The sequence below is a fragment of the Diceros bicornis genome, chromosome 17 (genome assembly GCF_020826845.1).
Source record: "Diceros bicornis minor isolate mBicDic1 chromosome 17, mDicBic1.mat.cur, whole genome shotgun sequence".
NCBI classification, from domain to species: Eukaryota; Metazoa; Chordata; class Mammalia; order Perissodactyla; family Rhinocerotidae; genus Diceros; species Diceros bicornis.
This window is the reverse complement of record NC_080756.1, coordinates 282343-301363: the sequence shown is the minus strand read 5'-3', so window position 1 is coordinate 301363 and position 19021 is coordinate 282343. Positions and strand designations below refer to the sequence as shown.

Genomic DNA, 19021 nt, shown 5'->3' with positions numbered 1-19021 from the left:
TGTGTGCTAGTTCAGTGATTCTCAACCAAGGGTGATCTGACCTAGGGGACATTTATTTGGCAATGTCTGCATTCGTCTTCTAGAGTGTCATAACAAAGTACCACAGCCTGGGCGGCTTAAACAACAGCAATTTATTTCCTCTCAGTTCTGGAGGCTGGAAGTCCAAGATCAAGATGTCGGCAGGGCTGGTTTTTCCTGAGGCCTCTCTCCTTGGCTTGGAGACGGCCGTCTTCTCCCTGTGTCCTCACATGGTCTTCCTTCTGTACCTGTCTATGTCCAAATTTCGTCTTCTTATGACACCAGTGATATCAGAATAGGGCTCACCCTAGTGACCTTATTTTAACTTATTTACCTCTTTAAAGACCCTGTCTCCAAATGCAATCACATTCTAAGTTGTTCAACATACGAATTTGGCGTCGGGGGTGGGGGAGACGGGATATAATTCAGCCCATAGCAGTCTGTAAAAGTTCTTGGTTGTCACAACTGGCAGGAGTGCTCCTGGCATCTGGTGGTTACAGCCAGGGATGATGCTCAACACTCTACAATGCACAGGACAGCCCCCCAAGCATAAAATCATCAAGTCCCAAATGTCAATAGTGTCAAAGTTGAGAAACCCTCTTCTAGTTCCAAAGCCAGTTGTTTGATGTTTTTTAAGCATTAAAAAAACCAGAATATATTACTCCAGTGAACATTAGTATTGTGAATTATAGCACAGTCTTAGTTAGGACTCTGCAAATATCCATGTTCAAATATCTCACATAGAGACAAATCTGTGGTCATGGAAGTGCTTTGTAAACTGTAAAGTTCTAGACAAGTAAATGGAGTTATTGTTAAAAGAAGAAAAGGAAGCACAACATAAAATATTATCTCCTTTATCCTTCCAGAAAAAAAATTAAGATAACCCCACATGGACTGGGAGGGGGAAGAATGAAGGCAGAGAGGACCATTAAGATCCCATTGCGATTGGTTGGCCTCCCCTGGCACATGAGTGGAAACCCCAGGGAATTCTGGAATCGGAGGCTGGGAAAGGGATGGACTGCGGGCTGCAGACCATGGAGCCAAGAAGACCCAAAAGATGATGTCCAAAGTCTAAGTGGAAGCAGGGTCAATGGTCCAGAGAAATGGTCTGAATGGAGTCACTCCAAAGGGGCCGACCAGGAGGTAAAAGCAGCCAGAGATGCCACAATGGTGTGAACAGGTTCAGAGAAGTGGAGAGGAGACTCCCTGAGGCACCTCTCTACACATGTGGTACTTAAGAGTGAAAAAGGTCAAGCAAATATTAGGACTGAACTTAAGCTATGGCAGCAAAAAACGGGAATTAAAACATGGATTCCAGTATACAGTGTGGCTGCAAGGGCTGACCCCACAGCTGTGGAGTCAGATGGACCGGGTTCAGACCCTGACTCTGCCACTTACTGCTGGTGTCATCCTGGGAAAGCTGACGTTCTATGTGCCTCCTTCTTCATCTATAAAATGGGTTATTATCTGAAGACTCATTAGATTGTGTGTGTATGTCAGGTAAATGTTAGTTTTTATTCCAGAAACATTTTGGAGATATAACCAATAGAGCTCAAGACCGTTTGGAGGAGGGTCAGGATGAATGACAGGATGACATAAAAAAATAAACCGAGGTTTCCAGCTTGCTTGCTCGAGAGACGCATAATGGTGATGCATCACTCGAGAAGAGGAGATATAGAGGAAAACACTGGTTTCGGGAAAGGAGAGAAAACAATGATTTCAGCGCCGGCCCCGTGGCTTAGCAGTTAAGTGCTCGCGCTCAGCTACTGGCGGCCCAGGTTTGGATCCTGGGCGCGCACCGACACACCACTTCTCTGGCCATGCTGAGGCCGCGTCCCACATACAGCAACTAGAAGGATGTGCAACTATGACATACAACTATCTACTGGGGCTTTGGGGAGAAAAAAAAAAAGGAGGAGGATTGGCAGTAGATGTTAGCTCAGAGCCGGTCTTCCTCAGCAAAAAAAAAAGAGGAAGATTAGCATGGATGTTAGCTCAGGGCTGATCTTCCTCACAAAAGTAAATAAATAAAGAATGATTTCACTTGGAAATGCGTTGAGTCCAGGGTGAGTGGTTGTTTAATCACGTGGAGCAGTTCAGAAATAAAGACCTGTAGCACAGTTGCAGGTTCAAGGCTGGAAACTGTTCACAGAGAAAAGCAGAAGAGAGAACCTTAGGGTATTCCTAGATACTTAGACTTTTCTGATGATTTTGGGTGACTGTACTGTCCTTTAGAATATACAGAGTGCTGCACTATCTTGGGGGGAAAATTGGTTCCAAATTGGTTGAAAGCTTTTGAAATATCTAGAACTCTTAATACTAAATGGTCAAAGGCCCATGTGTTTGACGATGATGATTTTAGTTCTTCAATCTGCTTCCCCATGTCATCACCAGCCTTGTTGAGTCTGCCTCCCACTGGTGACTTGCTGCTATGGATTACAAAACAAAACAAAAAACCCACCAAGACTGCCCAAATAAAGAATACTTCCCTCTGACTGGGACCTTTTCCTCTGAGAAAAGTGCGGTCAACATCCATGACGGACCTTGTGGGCTTCTGATTCTGACTGTTCAGAAGGGATTGGTTTCTGTTGTTTTTTTCTTGGTTCATTTGTTTCTGTTTTGTCTTGTTGCCTGCTTGCTGAGATCTCCATTTTGGGAGGTGTTCTGAGTAAACGAGGCTTTTAGATAAGTGATCGCCCCACACCTATCTCTTCTCTTGTTATTGACGTAATATAAATAAGGCAGAGGAATGCCCAGCCATATTAACTGTTTCCATCTATGGGATTGGAATGATCATGTAAAATATTTCAAATGAGCTTTGCTTTGAGGCTCTGCCTTTTCAAAGCTTCTATTAAACAATTAATAATGGGGCCGGCCCAGTGGCGCAGCAGTTAAGTGCTCGCACTCCGCTTCGATGGCCCGGGGTTCGCAGGTTCCGATCCTGGGCACGCACGGATGCACTGCTTGTCGGGCCATGCTGTGGTGGCATCCCATATAAAGTAGAGGAAGATGGGCACAGGTATTAGCCCAGGGCCAATCTTCCTCAGCAAAAAAGAGGAGGATTGGCATTGGATGTTAGCTCAGGGCTGATCTTCCTCGAAAAAAAAAAAATTAATAATAAAACAAAGGGACCAGTAAAACATAAGCCAGCTGTCTCTAAACATTTTAAGAATTATCCTGTAATTTTAAAAAGATTTTTTGAGATAACCATAAACATCAATAAGTTAACATTACTCTTGATACGTCTGTACAGGTAAGAGTTTTAGTTTGTAAAAACATTAAGAGATTCTATGTTACAATAATAATGACAGCAAAATATGTAATGCATATAACATGCCAGATCTGTTTTAAGGACTTTACACATATTCTCTCAATTATTTCTCCCAACAGTTCTATAAAGCAGATAGTCTTACTATCTCTGTTTCACAGAGACTGAGGCACAGAGGTGTTAAATAACTTTCTTAAGGTTTTTCAGCTCAGAAACAGCAAAGCCAGGACTCAGACTGAGGCAGAACAGTTCAGAATACACAATCTTAACTATGACAGTGTCAGCATTTGAAAGAATACCTTCGAGACCTCAGGAAGAATAATAATACTGGAAGAGGAGTGAGCAGATTATCAGCTTTTTCTTCACATTTCAGTGAATAGTTTTACTTTTTACGACATCAGTTTTACTTCTAATTTGAAGGTCATCAAGTAAGATAAAATATTCTTCACGCACTTTGCAGAGAAGGATATCCTGATGGCCAAAAGTCACATGAAGAGATACTCAACTCTCTTAGACATGAGGGAAATACAGATGAAAACCACAGTGAGACACCTTTGTAGTTTAGCCAAAATTTAAAAGAGAAGTAATACCAGTTTTGGTGACAACAAATGGAAACAACTGGATATGAAACAACTGAGATTCTCGTACACTGCTAGTGGGAGTATGAATCAATAGCACCACTTTAGAAAACCTTCTGGCAGGATCTGTTAAAGCTGAACATATGCATAAACCAAGACCCAGCAATTCCACTCCTAGACAGGTACCAACCGAAATGCACACATATATTTGGTCAACAAAAGACATTTAGGAATGTTTATAGCAGCACTGTTCATAATAGCCATACACTGAAGAGAACCCAAATGTCCATCAACAGTTGAATGGATAAATAAATTGTGGTATAATAATAAAATGAGATACTATATTGCATTGAGAGGGAATAAACTATTGCTATACACAACACATGGATAAATATCGTAAACGTAATGAGTGAAAAAAGCTAGAAAAACACCAAAAACTATGTTGTGTGTTACTAAGTGAAAGAAGCCCATCTGAAAAGGCTATATACTGTATGATTCAACTATATGACATTCTGGAAAAGACAAAACTATGGAGACAGAAGTTCAGTGATTGTCAGGGGTGGGGGAAGGGAAGGATGAATAGATGGAGCACAGGGGATTTTTAGGGCAGTGAAACTACTCTGTATGATACTATAATGGTGAATACGTGTCATTGTGTATTTATCCAAACCCATAGAATCTACAGCACCAAGAGTGGACCCTAATGTGAACTGTGGACTCTGGGTGATTATGATGTGTCAGTAGGTTCATCAGTCGTGACAAATGAACCATCTGGTGGGGATGTTGATAGTGTGGGAGGCTGTGCATGTGTGGGGGCAGGGATATGTGGGAAATCTCTGTACTTTCCTCTCAATTTTGCTGTGAACCTAAAACTGTCGTTAAAAGTAGTTTTTTTAAAAAAAAGCTATGCATTGTATGATTCCATTTATAGAAAGATCAAAACCAAGCAAAACTACTATACAGTGCTAGAAGTCAGCAGACTGGTTCCTTCTGGGAGGGTAGTTAGTTAGTGGAAGGGAACATGAGGGGCTTCTGAGGTAATGGTCGTGTTCTATTTCTTGATTTGTGCTGCTTTACAAGGATGTGTTCACAGTGAAAATTCAGTGGGCTGGATAGTTAGGATTTATTCATGTTCCTATATATGTTACACTTCAGTAAAAAATATTTTTCAAAGATACATTGTTTTGGAGTTAAAAACAATAACATGAGAAAAGTACTTGGAAATACCATTATTCGTAAAATGCTACTCAAGCCTGCACCCTTCCTTTTGAAGTGCACAGGAGGGCTTATCTCTAAAAACACATTTGAAAAGTGATCAATTAAGAAGTGCTGGAATGGGTCCCACCTGGATCCATTGTTAACAAAGGTATCTGGCAGAAAGCAAAATGCTACTGGATCTCCCAAGACAAATTTCAAGTGATTGTACTTAGAAGAAATAAGAATTGCACTGTGCTGCTAAAGAAGAAAATATTTGTCTTCAACTGGGCGGAGATTAAAGAACGATTTTTTTGTTGTTTTCTTAATTTGCGTAATAGTCACACTCTAAGGAACAGCCTCTTTGTTCACTGATTCATGTTCCAAGTCACAGGTATAGACAGCATGGCTAGATGTTAAGATGATGGACTAAGTGCCCACTGCAGTCGTCCCTCCCAGTGTAAATCCACAGAAATGATGGGAAAGATACTTCTGCAGGAGAAGGAGGAGAAAAGGAAAAGTAGAAGGAAAGAAGAAGAGGGAAAGAGGAGGAGGCAGAGGAAGAAGAGGAAGAAGGAAGAGGAGGAGACGCAGCAGCTGCAGACAGTGCTTGAGCATGGGGTAGAAAGGGACCTTCCAACAGAGGAGGCTCCCCAAGAATCCCTAGGACAGAAGGCAAGTAGGATCTACTAAAAAGAGAAATCACAACCCTCATTGTGAGCAAATCTCATTGCGGAAGGTGGCACAACACAAAGCGATGTTGTTCCCAAGAGTGTTTTATATCAGAGGGTTATATGCCTCACATTTAGGAGCAGTGTAGCTGTTTGATGAGATAGATGATTTTTTTAAATGGATTGGGTAAGATCGTGTGCTCAGTCATAGGAGGGAGGCAGTAGAAGAGGGTTCACGTCAACATTCACTGAGTGTCTTCTGTGTGGAAGACTCGGTTGATGCTACAAGTACTACGGTGAAAATGATGGCCACTGATCATGAGGAGCAGAGCGTCCTGTGGGAGACAGACACATAAACATGTCATTTCAATATGATGTCATTAATTGTGTGGAGTGACATGGAGAACAGAAAGCAGATCACTTACACTACCCTTAGAGTTTAGAGAAGGCTTCCTGGAGGAGATGACACCCACCCACCTGAGTCTTGAAGGATGAATTAGAATCAGTAGGCCAGAGTGGTAAAGAGTTAGTTGCTACACAATGGCACTTGTATGCAAAACTAACAAATGTGGATTTCACTTGGGAGGGAATAGAGAGGAACTGAAAGGTTTTAAGTAGAGTAGCTAATTCTGCATTTGTGGATAGATCACTCTAGTTGCCGTTGGGAGGGTGGGCCTACAGGGATGAGACTAGTAGCAGGCAGCACGGGGTTGGGAGGCAGTTTCAGGCAACTGGGGCAGAGAGGGTGAGGGCCTGCAACAGGCAGAGTAAGGAGAGAGATGGGGATTGGTGGAGAAAAAAGGAAGAAGACATGAAGAGCATCTAAGATTTGGGCTTTCTTTGTAGGAAGATGGTGGTGGCATTAACTAGAAACTGGCTCTACAGAGAAAGAAACAAGTTTGGAATAGAAAATAATTATTTCCATTTTGAACATGGTGTATTCCTGTAAGATCGCTAAGTGGGCATGTCCAGAAGGAAATTAGATATATGCTCTGAGATTTAGGAGAGAGATTAAGACTAGGAATATGGATTTGTGGGGTTATGGGCATCTAAGTGATACCTGAACCCATGAGAGAAAGTACTGGCCTCCAAGAAGAAAGGGTAGAGACTGCAGAGCACTAGGCCGAGGGCAGAACTCCAGAGAACATGACATTTAGGGTAGATGGAAGAAAATCTCACAGAGGAGTCTGGAAACTGAAAGGTTGGGTGAGTATGGAAAGAATCCTGGGAGAATGATGACTTAGAAACCAATGGAGTAGAGTTTCCAGAAAGAGCGAGTCTAACGCAGGAGAGAGGCCCAGCAAGTCATGAGTTCTGTCAATTTGACAACAGGGAGGTCGCTGTTTCTTGGGCAAGAGCAGTTTCATTGGAGGGTAGGGATGGAAGTCTGTGTGTTGTGGATTGGAAAAGGAATGGGAGTGGAGACTACAGGTGTAGACTAGAAAAAACCCCAAAGGGAATGAGAGAGATTGGGTAGCAGGTAAAGGAAGTCATGGGTCGAAAAATCCTATTTTCCTTTTGTTTTAGTAGTGGAAAGACTTGACTGTGTCTGTACATTGAAAGGGAAGAAAAAGAAGTGAAATACAGGAAATAGAAGGAATGACTCGTGGAGTAAAGTACTGTAGCATCTGGGAGGGTTGGGACCCATGCGCAGAGCTGAGCAAGGAGAAAAATCTGGGTAGAGGAAGCAGGGGCAAGAGAACAAGCATTTGGCCTGTTTCTTGCTTAGGCCTCAAGAGTCCAGTCATTTCCATGAGTAAGAGGGAAGGCGCCTCACGAGGGGTGGTTGTCGATTAAGGCATGTGAGGCAGATGGTCAAGGTTTCAACAGTCCCTGCAGGAGTGAACTGAGCAACAACAACAGGATTATGCAGCGGGGTTGAGAGCCACAAAGACCATGGGTTTGTGGACTGACCTGCACATTTGTGAGTTTCGCTTCCTAAGAGCACTCAGTACCCTGGGATAGGAACAGAGGAGATGATTACAGTGTTTTCCAGAGCTGGGATTTTGCCAGTAGAGTGAAACAACAGGTGGGGTGAGGAAGTTGAGAGTGCCCAGCTGATGGATGTGAGATCTCAGGCTAAGATGAGTCTTTGACACTGGGAGTATCCAAGGACCAGAGGCTGAAAGCGGGAACAACCTGGCTGGAACGGTAAGCGGCTGTTTCGGAAACACAGGGGTCTGTTCAGCTAGATGTTGAGTGGGGGGAGCACAGGAGGGGTGATCTGGAAAATGCATTCTAGGAGGAGAGGATCGTGTGTGGAGACATGCACAGAGGAAGAGAAGGAATTTCAGTGTAACTGGAGCACGCGCTACGTAGAGGAAGGTGACCTGAGGTCAAGGTGGGCACGTACATTAGGCCAGATCCGGAAGAGCCTGGCCAGATCCTCTGAGAGACCTGGAGCTGCAGAAAATCTCCAGCAGGGGGTCAGGACCGCCCCAAATGGCCTTATTTTGTGCCCTCCACGGGGGCTCCTCCAGGCCAGGCTCTACTGGCCAAGCCATTCACCCCGCTTGCTCTGTGGCTGCCTCAGTGGGAGGGAGAGGATCTCTTCTGTAATTTATTTCCATCTCCCCCAGAGGGGCAACCTTTCTTATTGGCTGGCAGTGGCTCTGAGTGCAGTGACGTGATCAGGTGCACTTTTCAGGGCCGCCTCTCTGGCCTTGGTGTAGACGATGACCTAGAAGGAGGAGACACAGTAGGCATGGAGAGTGGAACAGCTGTCAGCACAACAAGGACCTGAGCGAGGGGGGCAGCCAAGAAGAGAGACCGGTACCAGAAGCAGGTGGCAGAATTAACACTGCGCGTCTTACAACATAGGGATGGTGGGAAAGGGAAAAGTTGACGGTGACTCAGATTTATTCTCCACTGTGTTCCTAGACCTGCCCAGAATTAGTGCACGATTAATATTTATCAAACGAAGAAAAAATGATAGAGCTGCAAGAAACAAAAACATTTTCGGAAGATAGATGCTGTCTGCTTGAATGGAACGCTCTACATGGAAGACAGTACTGCAGTCACCATAAACCTCCTAAATTTTGAGTGAATGTAGAGTTCAGAACACCTGTCTAGAAATTTAGAAGAGTTAGTCCTGTGCAGTGGTTCTCAGCCTTGGCTGAACATTCAAGTCATCAAGAAGCTTTCAAAAATCCCAATGCCCGTAGAGGACTAATTAACTCAGAAACTATGGAGACAGGACCCAGCCATCAATACTTGTTAAAGCTCCTCGGGTGATTTCAGTATACAGTCACCTGCTCCCACAGAGCTTTGCAACCCTGACCTCGGTTTCTGGACGTGGTCATTAACATAGCACAGACCAGAGCTGGCTAGAGATCGGACAGGACCATTTAACATATTTGACCGTCTTGTCACAATAAATCCTCCATTTCTTATGAAATCTTTCACCTAGTGACCAGTTCTTCAAAATTAATTCCAACGTCTTGGCAAAAGATGAAAAAATTAAAGAAATCCATTACATGGTCTCACTGATTTTAGCAAACTGAATGATGAGGAAAATGTGGTGCAAAATAGGGACATTTTTAAAACAGCTGTTTAAAAACTAAATAATGCACAGTCTCGGAAATTGATTCCTTCATTCACCGCTAAAGCTGTATGTGTTCCAGGGGTCAGAAAGACCAAATACTATAGGAAAAAAAGGAAAAGTTTAAAAATCATGTAAGAGTAAGAATGAGGATATTTTTGTACAGAGTAGAAATGTTGGAAAAAAGGAAAAGCAAAACCACAGAGGCAAGTAGATAAGTAGGCTCTACTGGGGGCTTCCCACTAAATTCCGCACGTGGCAGAGGCCACGCCCCCCGAGCCTCATGGTCTGTTGGTCAGCAGCGCCCTGGCCGGTGGGCCGGCTCCCTCCATCCCTTCTCCTCTGTCGTTCCCTGGGTGGCTGAAGTATCCGCGCCTCTCCTTTCTTCACTGGAAGCACAGCTTTGCTCACCAGAGAGTGACCCAACCAGGGCCGGCCACAGCTGCTTTTTACCACAACAGATGAGAATTTGAGAGTAAAGGTTTAGAAACTTTTATAGTAGTTGAATGATCTCTGTGGAATCACATAAAATATTGAGCTCCTATTTGGTATATCTTTATGTTTTTATTTCACTTTTCTAGGAATTAATTTTTATTATATTTTATAAAAATATAAGTCCAGAGCAAATTAGAAATTTTTAAAAATTGGTCTTTCGCAGTGGATAGTTTGGGAAACACTGAGTTTCAGGACCACTGTTTCCCTTGAGCATCATTGCAAAGGTGCACACAGAGAGAAGAAGCGCATGCAGACAAATTCATTTGTGCCGTACCAACTTTGAATTTATATTTTAAGGGCCTGTTTCATTCTACTATAGATTGTTGTCATTAAGAGTTAGTTTCTGGGCCAGCCCCATGGCTTAGCGGTTAAGTGCGCTCACTCCGCTACTGGCGGCCCGGGTTCAGATCCCGGGCACGCCATGCTGAGGCCGCGTCCCACATACAGCAACTAGAAGGATGTGCAACTATGACATACAACTATCTACTGGGGCTTTGGGGGGGAAAAATAAATAAATAAATAAAAGAGTTAGTTTTTGCTATAGGCTGATATGCGTTGCTGGCAGCTCTTTAAAAGGAAGCAGCTTGTATCAGAGAGGGGTGTAAGGGGCCAGCTGGTCGAAAGACCAGCTCATCTTCTAAGAGGAACCACAATGTCAGTAACATGGAGGAGTCATTGATTCCTGCAGGAAGGGGTGGTACTCCCCTTTTTCAGAAGAAAATTGTCACTCCCTTCTGATAGGAAAGAGCTAATCACAGGGTATCAAACTATTAACACAGAGACACCCTGTTTCAATACAAGGAAGCCTGCACAGGGGGGTTACTTTTCCCAAAATGGTGCAGCTCGTGGATGGGGAGGCAGTGTCTGCACCTTCCTGCCGCACCACGAGAAGTGCTCCAGGGAGAACCCTGCGAGTGACTGCTCCCATAAGCTTCACTTCCAGGCGCCTGAAATAGGGTAATAAACATTAAAATAGTGTGGCAGGCTTATGAATCTCCTTAATATGTAAATTTTCGTGTTCTATTTAGAGCTTTCTGCACATGGACAAGACCAGTGTTTTTCCCAATCTCACAGAAGATACAGGAGGAGAGGAGAGTAGGTGTTCTCAACACCAGCCATCCTGACATCAGGAATGGTTGATCTCGGTTACTGACCAACATGCTTCAAAAGCAACCCACCTTGACCCTTTTAGGAATAAGTGGGACTTCAATTAGAAATACGTGAATATTGGGGCTGGCCCAGTGGCGTAGTGGTTAAGTTCATGTGCTCCGCTTTGGTGGCGCAAGTTTTGCCAGGTCGGATCCTGGGTGCAGGCCTATGCACCGCTCATCAAGCCATGCTGTGGCAGTGTCCCACACACAAAAAATAGCCCTGGGCTAACATCTGTGCCAATCTTCCTCACCAAACAAAAAAGGAAAAAGTGAATACCTGAGAAATATCAAGTCTTTGCAGAGACTATACAGTCACTATAAGGAATCCAGAAACTGCATTGATCAGTTTACTATGTGCCTGTTCAGTCAACTAAACAATTTTGCTACTTCAGAGAAATGTCTGCATGAAAAACTGAAATCACTAATCAATTATTTGGCCCTCTTATTTGAGCAATGCCAGAAAAAAATCCAGATTTTTAATATATGGACAATACAAATTTTTTTGTCTATATTTTTGGCCTTGTTTAGTTTTAGCTTGAGAATATACCATTTTACTCAGCTACATGGTTGTTTACTAGCATGTTAAAATTAATAATTCTGGGTTTTTGTTTTTTACCATACTCTAAAACCTTTAGCAAAATATTTTATCTTCCTTGTACATGCTGGTGACTTTTTTTTTTTTTTTGGTGAGGAGGACTAGCCCTGAGCTAACATCAGGTGCCAATCCTCCTCTTTTTTCTTGAGGAAGAGTGGCCCTGAGCTAACATCCGTGCCCATCTTCCCCTACTTTATATGGGACGCCACCACAGCATGGCTTACCAAGCGGTGCATTGGTGCACGCCCGGGATCCGAGCCTGCGAACCCTGAGCCACCAAAGTGGAGCGTGCACACTTAACCGCTTGCGCCACCAGGCCGGCCCCCATGCTAGTGACTTTTTAAAGGCAGAGAGTGAATGGTCCCTCAATTCTTAGCATCACTGATTAAAAGTTAATATTTGGTAAAGGAACCAAGCTATCAATGCTGAAATTGGCTGGTTAGGTGCAGCGGGAGTGGCTGCTTCAATAACAGGAGTAATCCAAGTTTAAAAAAAGCTCATGGGTGGTCATGGATGTTAACCAGACTTACTGTGGTGGTCATTCTGCAGTATATATGTATATCAAATCATGTTGTGCACCTAAAACTAATGCAATGTTATATGTCAATTAAATCAATAAAAAATAGTAAATAAAAAGAAGCTCATTATGTTACTCAAGATAAATTTAAACAATGTAGACCTGGTCTGAGAATGTAACGGCATTAGTTCTGAATCTTTGGGTTTGAGAACGAGTCATTTTTTGAGTCCACCTCCAGCTGACTGTTACCTGAAGTCTTGGTTGGTCTGATGAGACTGTCCAGCAGTGGGTCTCCAGCCTCTGAGATACAAATGACACGTTCCAGTGATGCTGTAGGGTTATGTGGGAGACAGCAAAGAAATAGAAAAGTAAAAACAGAATGAAATCTAATTACATGGAGTTTTGCTTAAAACAAAAATTGATTGAGTTCTGCCCAAAGTGGCTTGTTGTTTCCTGTGCCAGGAACTACTGTGCAGGCCCAGCAGGAAGTGGCTCAGAGCTGGGTCACATTACACCCTTGTTTTATGGTTCATTTCACTTATTTAATGCAATCTGAGAACCTGCAAAAGGAACATGTTGAAGGAGGGAATATAAGCTTTTTGTCTTGTTTTGTTTTGTTTAAATTTCTTTGAATCAAAACGTTTGTTTTTACAAGATGCTTATAGTCCCAGAGAAAGAAGACTTCCAGAGATGCATGGTGAAGATATTTCTCTTTGTCAGAAACTTAAAGCAGGACACTAAGTTGAGTTATGTCTTTCCTTTGCTGTCCTACTCACGTAATTTTAAACCTGAAGAATTACAGCCATGCCCTTGGACAATCTGAATCCTTTTAATCCATATAAGCTCCTCCTAGGGTCTCTAATTTGATGGAGAGCCCATGATGCTGGGGGGTAGGGAGAGAGGAAAGGATGCATTTAAGATGCAAAATAGTGATTCATTTGTCAAGCAAACGAATGAGTACATTTGGCTGTATTGCTTGAAAATGTGTGAATTGAACAGCTGGGTTCCTTGTGGTGGGTGCTGCTCCTCACACCCTTCTGCTTTCCTCCCCAGAGACCTCAGTATGAACAGCATCAGCCAGCTGCCCCGGTCTCCCCTGCACGGTCTCCGCTTCCTAGAGGAGCTGTGAGTATCGCTGTGACGTCACTTGTCCAGTCAGCGCTGGACATGTTCTTGTGTTTGTCTGTCATACTTTCTGTGGAACTAGATAAAACAGGGCAGAAAAGCTGTCAGCACCAATGATTTTGGCACATGAGGAAATGCTTAGTTGGGAGGGGAAAAAAAATTGCTTATGGTTCTGGAAATCAACTTATAAAAGAGTTTACCATGAGGCTACAACTTTCTAAGGTGAGACCGAGCCAAGCAAATTAAAATTTTAAAACAAAGGCTGTTTAAAAGAGCTGGATGGCTCTTTGGAAATAGTTAAGCAGCAGGATATTAAAAGTTTGAATACTGGTTCATGCTTATTAAAATAGTAAGTAAAGCTATAATCAAAACCAAAAACTGCCGCGCGGTTCAGCTTGTGACAGGAAAATCAAGTCCACATCTCATAGTACCAAAGCTTCTTGTCCTGATCACTTTTAATTATTGTTTTCCTGCTTTTAAATTTAGCTTCCCTCAAGACTTGAACAGAAAAACATGAAATCCACAGAGGACTTAAAACTGGGCTCTCCCAAACTCACTGTAAAAAAATAAAATAGAAAGGAAGAGAGCTAAAATTGGTTAATGATACACAAAGGAATCTTGATTAAGTCTAGTAATCACTTTCCAGAAGATGAAAAAGAACTGTATAAACCAAAAATGTGCATTTAAAAACCCATTTGATCCTCTCATCCTTTTGAGTGATGGGGACTAAGGACGTGGTACAGCATCACAGTCTTCATGAAAAAAGTTTGGCACCATCGGTTGAGTAAATCCTCTGTTGATTAAAGGAATTGTTTAGGCAATGACCTCTTTTGAAAATACTTTCTTTATAAATCCTAAAGTCACTGTCCAATTTGGGGAATAATTTAAATTGTTGAGGCACCACAATGTCCACCATGGGAGGTGGAAAGAACGTTCCGTCACCACTGAATTACACTACATCCATCTTTTTGTTTGAAGAGGATAATGTTCTCAAACTTCTTCCCTTTAGAGTTTTATCTATATTTATGTTTGATTTGTATTTTTAACAAATGATATTGTTTTACTATTGAAATCAGCTGAATATACCCAGATTGTTATCGAAGGAGTTGGTGGGGAGGCTTAGATTGGTTTTTATCATTCGAGGATGGATTTTCACTCTGGGTTGTCCAAACACCTCTTTTCCCCTCTTTTCCCTCTGGCCATTCCCATTACTAGAACTTCACCTTCTCCAGGGTTGGGACCATGTCTGTCTTAGTCACGGCTGATGTGTAATAAATAATCTATTAATTTTTGATGGATGAATGAATGAACTAATGAGAAAGCAAAATGTGGGGCCGGCCCTGTGACATAGCAGTTAAGTGCACACGCTCCGCTGCTGGTGGCCGGGGTTTGGATCCCTGGCACATACCGATGCACCGCTTGTCAGGCCATGCTATGGTGGCGTCCCATATAAAGTGGAGGAAGATGGGCACAGATGTTAGCCCAGGGCCAGTCTTCCTCAGCAAAAAGAGGAGGATTGGCATGGATGTTAGCTCAGGGCTGATCTTCCTCACGAAAAAAAAAAAAAGAAAGCAAAATGTGTAAAAGGAGCTTCTTATATAAGTGAGTTGCCTTAGAAAAAACTAACAGATTTAGTTAACATCAGCCAATATTTTTAAAAATTATTTTTAGTAAATTTCAAATACCAGGATTTTTTTCTTATTTACGTCTTTCTCATTCTCCCTCCCCCACCATAATTAATGTACAATACTTAGTCCTGTTTATTCCCATATTTCTAAAATATGCGTTTCCTATCCTTTTCTCTTTAATATCCTCACAATATGCAATGGCAGAAGGCTTCCATTCTCCCCCAACACACACTTCAACTTTAGCCCACAAACTGAATCAATAAATAATTCACATCTCCAAGGACTTTGTTTAATAGAGTTTCTCCCTCAGTGACCCAGCTCATTCAAAATAACTCCTCTTTCTTCATGAGGTGAATGTTAATTCTTTTCCAAGGCCAAGTTTTCAAAAGATAATTGAGAAAAATCAGGAAAAAAAAGAGAGGAAACAGCCATTTGAAAATGCTATTTTTCTGTATTGTCTTGTTTTTATGTCTCTGGAAACTCCATCAAGTGTTTTGACCATGGAGTCAGAATCTCAGAAGTAGAGGAGACCTTTTACAGACTGTGTATTCTCTCTTCTCACTCTTTCTGGAATTCCCTCTGCTGAGCTGGCCGACTTGCTGAATTTAGCAGCGAGACCACTTTCCTAAATATAATTGTGTGTTGCATCTGACTGATGTTTTGAAGACATCATTATTGATTTGGCAGCAAAAGGGGATGGTATTTATAGAACCTGGAAAAATGATCAACTCTGCTTGGTTTATTCCTTTGTTCCCAAGGCTAAATTTAGGATGTTGTGTTTTTTTTTTTTTTAAGCGCCTGTTTTGCAGAACATTTTGAATGTGTTTTGTTATGTTGCTGCTTGTTTCTGTTAGACTAAGCTATGTTTAAGTCTATATTCTCTTCTAGAGTATTAGATCTTTGAAATAATAATATGTTGTAATTATAACAGTAATAGCTTACTCTGCACCAGGCACTGTTCAAAATGCTTTATACATGTTATCCCACTGAATCCCCTCAACAACCCCATCAAGGTAGATATTATTATTATTCCCAGTTCACAGATTAAAAAAACTGAAGTACGGAGAAAATAAGGAACTTCCCCAGGATAATGGAGTTGGTAAGTGTCAGAGCTGAGATTCAGAAGCCCGTCTCTGAGTGTGGTGACACTGTGCTGTGTGGAGAGGAGAGCCCAGGATCTGAAGCAGAAGTCCGGGTTCTGCCACATCCTACCTGATAATCCACTGGCCTCCCTGGGCCTCAGGGATAACGGTCAGAGGTGCTCTGCCTGTGTTTTGAGGTGTTTCTGAGGATCAAATGAAATGATGATGAGAGAATTTGGTAAACTATAATTCTCATATTGAGTTGTATTAGTAAAATGAAAACACCTTCAGGAAGATTCTAACCTCGTCTTTTCCTATTTCATGAGCTTGATTTTGCGGTAATCCCAGGGACATGGGACCCGTGAAGAATGCTGTTTCTAACTGTGAGCTTTCATGGGCATGGGCACCAGTGCAGCTCGTTCTTCACCAGACTTCAACACCCTGAACGGCAGTTGCATTTCTCTCCAACAGTGTCTTGTCCAGTCTGTGCATTCAGGGGCTTCATGTCTGTGTTGCTATTTGGACACGTAAAGAGGCTACATTTGGTCCATCAGAGTGAGGTTCAGACGTTAGGAGCTGATGACAGACCATGCCCAGTGCTGGCCTACAAGTTCCATCAAACTTAGATAGTCTGATTAAACCAGAGGGAAAATGAATTGTTACCGTTTTAAACAGCCTGAGTTAAAAGTCTTTATTTCTGAGTAGTATTTTAAAATCTTCCCAGATTCAAACACTATTGGGATCAAATACTCAGTTTAGGAAAGAAACACGAGATGTTCTAGGGAGATCTGTTTTTGAGTTACTGTTGTTCCCTGGAACTGTCTGGTCACATTGTGGTTAGCCTTGAAGACTCTCTGTGTGACTAGTAGATATCTGTTAATGCAGATGAAATTTGCATCAGGAGATACCACCCAACTTCCTGAAAGCACCATCTGCCCTTGTTATTTCTCCTTCCTCATCGTGTGAGAGCTGTCCCGCGGGTCTTTTGAGACTTTTTTCTGAAAATCAGATGAAGTGATGATGAGAGAACTTTGGTAAACTATAATTCACATGTTGGGTTGTGTTAGGAAAATGAAAACACCTTCATGCCCATGAATAATCTTCCTGCTCCTTGTGAATCTTGTGTGAACCTTGTCACAGTGTTCAGTCTCCTGTCTTCATAGATCTGGCAATTGATGATAAATGCTGCCTCCTTGAAACTCTTCTTCTCTAGTGTTATTTCACCTCAGTTGTTTTGGTTCTCTTCCCAGTGTCTATCCATGCATCTAGATGTAGACATTTAGCTGTATCTTGTCTTGTATGTGCTCGTGTATGTGTGTGTGTGTGTGTGTATCTCTTTTGTTGGCAATTAGGGCACCATCTGAAAATTCCCTACCCTTCTGCCTCCTCTTCTTGTTTTCCTCAGCATTCCTTTCTCCTCCACCCCCAACTCCTATAAGAAACTCCTAATTTCTGCACTTAGTTTTAGTGTCTCCTTTCTCATACTCTTTGGGTCATTCACTCAACACGTATTTATTGAGCCACTGGGAACATGAGAGTGAACAGGACTTGCTAAGTTCACACTCATTCAACAAGTCCCTGCCCCGGGGAGGTTACAGCATAGTGAAGGAAACAACTGATAAGAAGGGAACCAGCTCCTGTAAGATTTGCTGATTGTGACAAGAGTGATGAGGAACACTGAAGTGGTTAGGCAGAGAGTAAGTAATGAGGGGTGACAGGGAAGGAAAGGCTCTCTAAGAAGGTGACATCTAAGCACTGATTAGGAGGATGGGGGTGGGTGGCCCTGAGAGCTGGGTGGAGTGTTTCTGGCAGGGGAATAGTTTGGGCAGAGGCCCTGAGGTGGGAAAGAATGTGCCACGTTTGTGGATCTGAAAGATCTGTGGCTGGAGAGAGTGAGAGGGAGGGGAAGGGACATGGATGGGGTTGGGGGAAAGCAAAGATCAGATCATGTGGACCAATCAGGCTGTGTGTGGAGTTCAGATAAGAGCAACCAGAAGCCACTGGAGGGTCGCGTGCAGCTAGTGAAGTAATAGGATTTACGCTTTTAAAAGATTTCTCTGATTTCCATGTGCAAAATAGATTGGGGAATTATGGAAGCAGAGAGACCAGTTCCGAGGCTGCAGACCCATCAAGAGACAGTGCAGCTGTCTGGGAAAGAAACCTACAAGTTGAACTATTTCTGTTACATGGATGACCTCTCAAGTCTGTATTTCTGGTTCAGATCTCTTTTGTCTTTGATTGCTAGACCAGTGGTTCTCAAAGTGTGTTCCGTGGACAGTAGCGCTTGCACCACAAGTGAGCTTGTTAGACATGTAAACCCTGGGGCCGGCCCGGTGGCGTAGCAGTTAAGTTCAGCGCACTCTGCTATGGCGGCCTGGGGTTTGCAGGTTCAGATCCCGGGCATGGACCTACACACCACTCATCAAGCCATGCTGTGGTGGCATCCCACATACAAAATAGAGGAGGATGGGTACAAATGTTAGCTCAGTGACAATCTTCCTCACCAGAAAAAAAAAAAAGAAATGCAACCCCAACCCATGTGCCCCACCCCAACCCAGTGAGTCAGAAACTCAAAATTGAGCTCAGGAAACTGCCTTCAACAAGCTCTCCAGGGGATTTTGATGCATGATAAAGTTTGAGGACCACTACTCTAGGCCAGTGTTCTCAAATTTTAGTGACATCAGAGTCACCGGGGCTGCTTGTTAAACTGCACATGCTGGGCCCCACCACAGTTTCTTTAGCAGACTGGGGTGGGAGGGAGGATGTCAAGAATTTGCGTTCATAACAAATTCTCAGGTGATGCCCATACTGCTAGTCTAGGGACCACACTGAGAATCTTCACTACCTAAGGGACACATCCACCCACCCCACCAATACTCTAAAACTCTGCAAGTGCGGAACCAGATTCATCACACACACATCCCCAACAAGCTTTTTCTCCTGCCTCTCCTGCTGGCCATCAGCATTCTTATTTTCCAAACCTGTGATCACTGTGTCTCTCACTCCTTTTGTGTCGTCATTCTTTCACTCGTTTCTATATCAGCCAGTTTCCAAGTCCTAAATTCCACATTGTCTCTCCATGTGTTCACTCTGTTTCATCACCACTTGGTTCAGGTTCTCATTGTGTCCTCTGGATAACTGTTAAAATCCATTAACTA

At 42.9% G+C, this 19021-nt stretch overlaps 1 protein-coding gene across 2 annotated transcripts in view; it reads left to right on the top strand.

The window, feature by feature from the left end:
* LGR5 (leucine rich repeat containing G protein-coupled receptor 5) overlaps nt 1–19021 on the top strand; it is a 120027-nt gene that overhangs the window by 45056 nt on the left and 55950 nt on the right. For both annotated transcript variants that reach the window (XM_058557628.1, XM_058557627.1), the window contains exon 2: nt 13082–13153. In XM_058557628.1, the coding sequence (XP_058413611.1) occupies nt 13082–13153 (72 nt within the window). The remainder of the gene's footprint in view (nt 1–13081; nt 13154–19021) is intronic.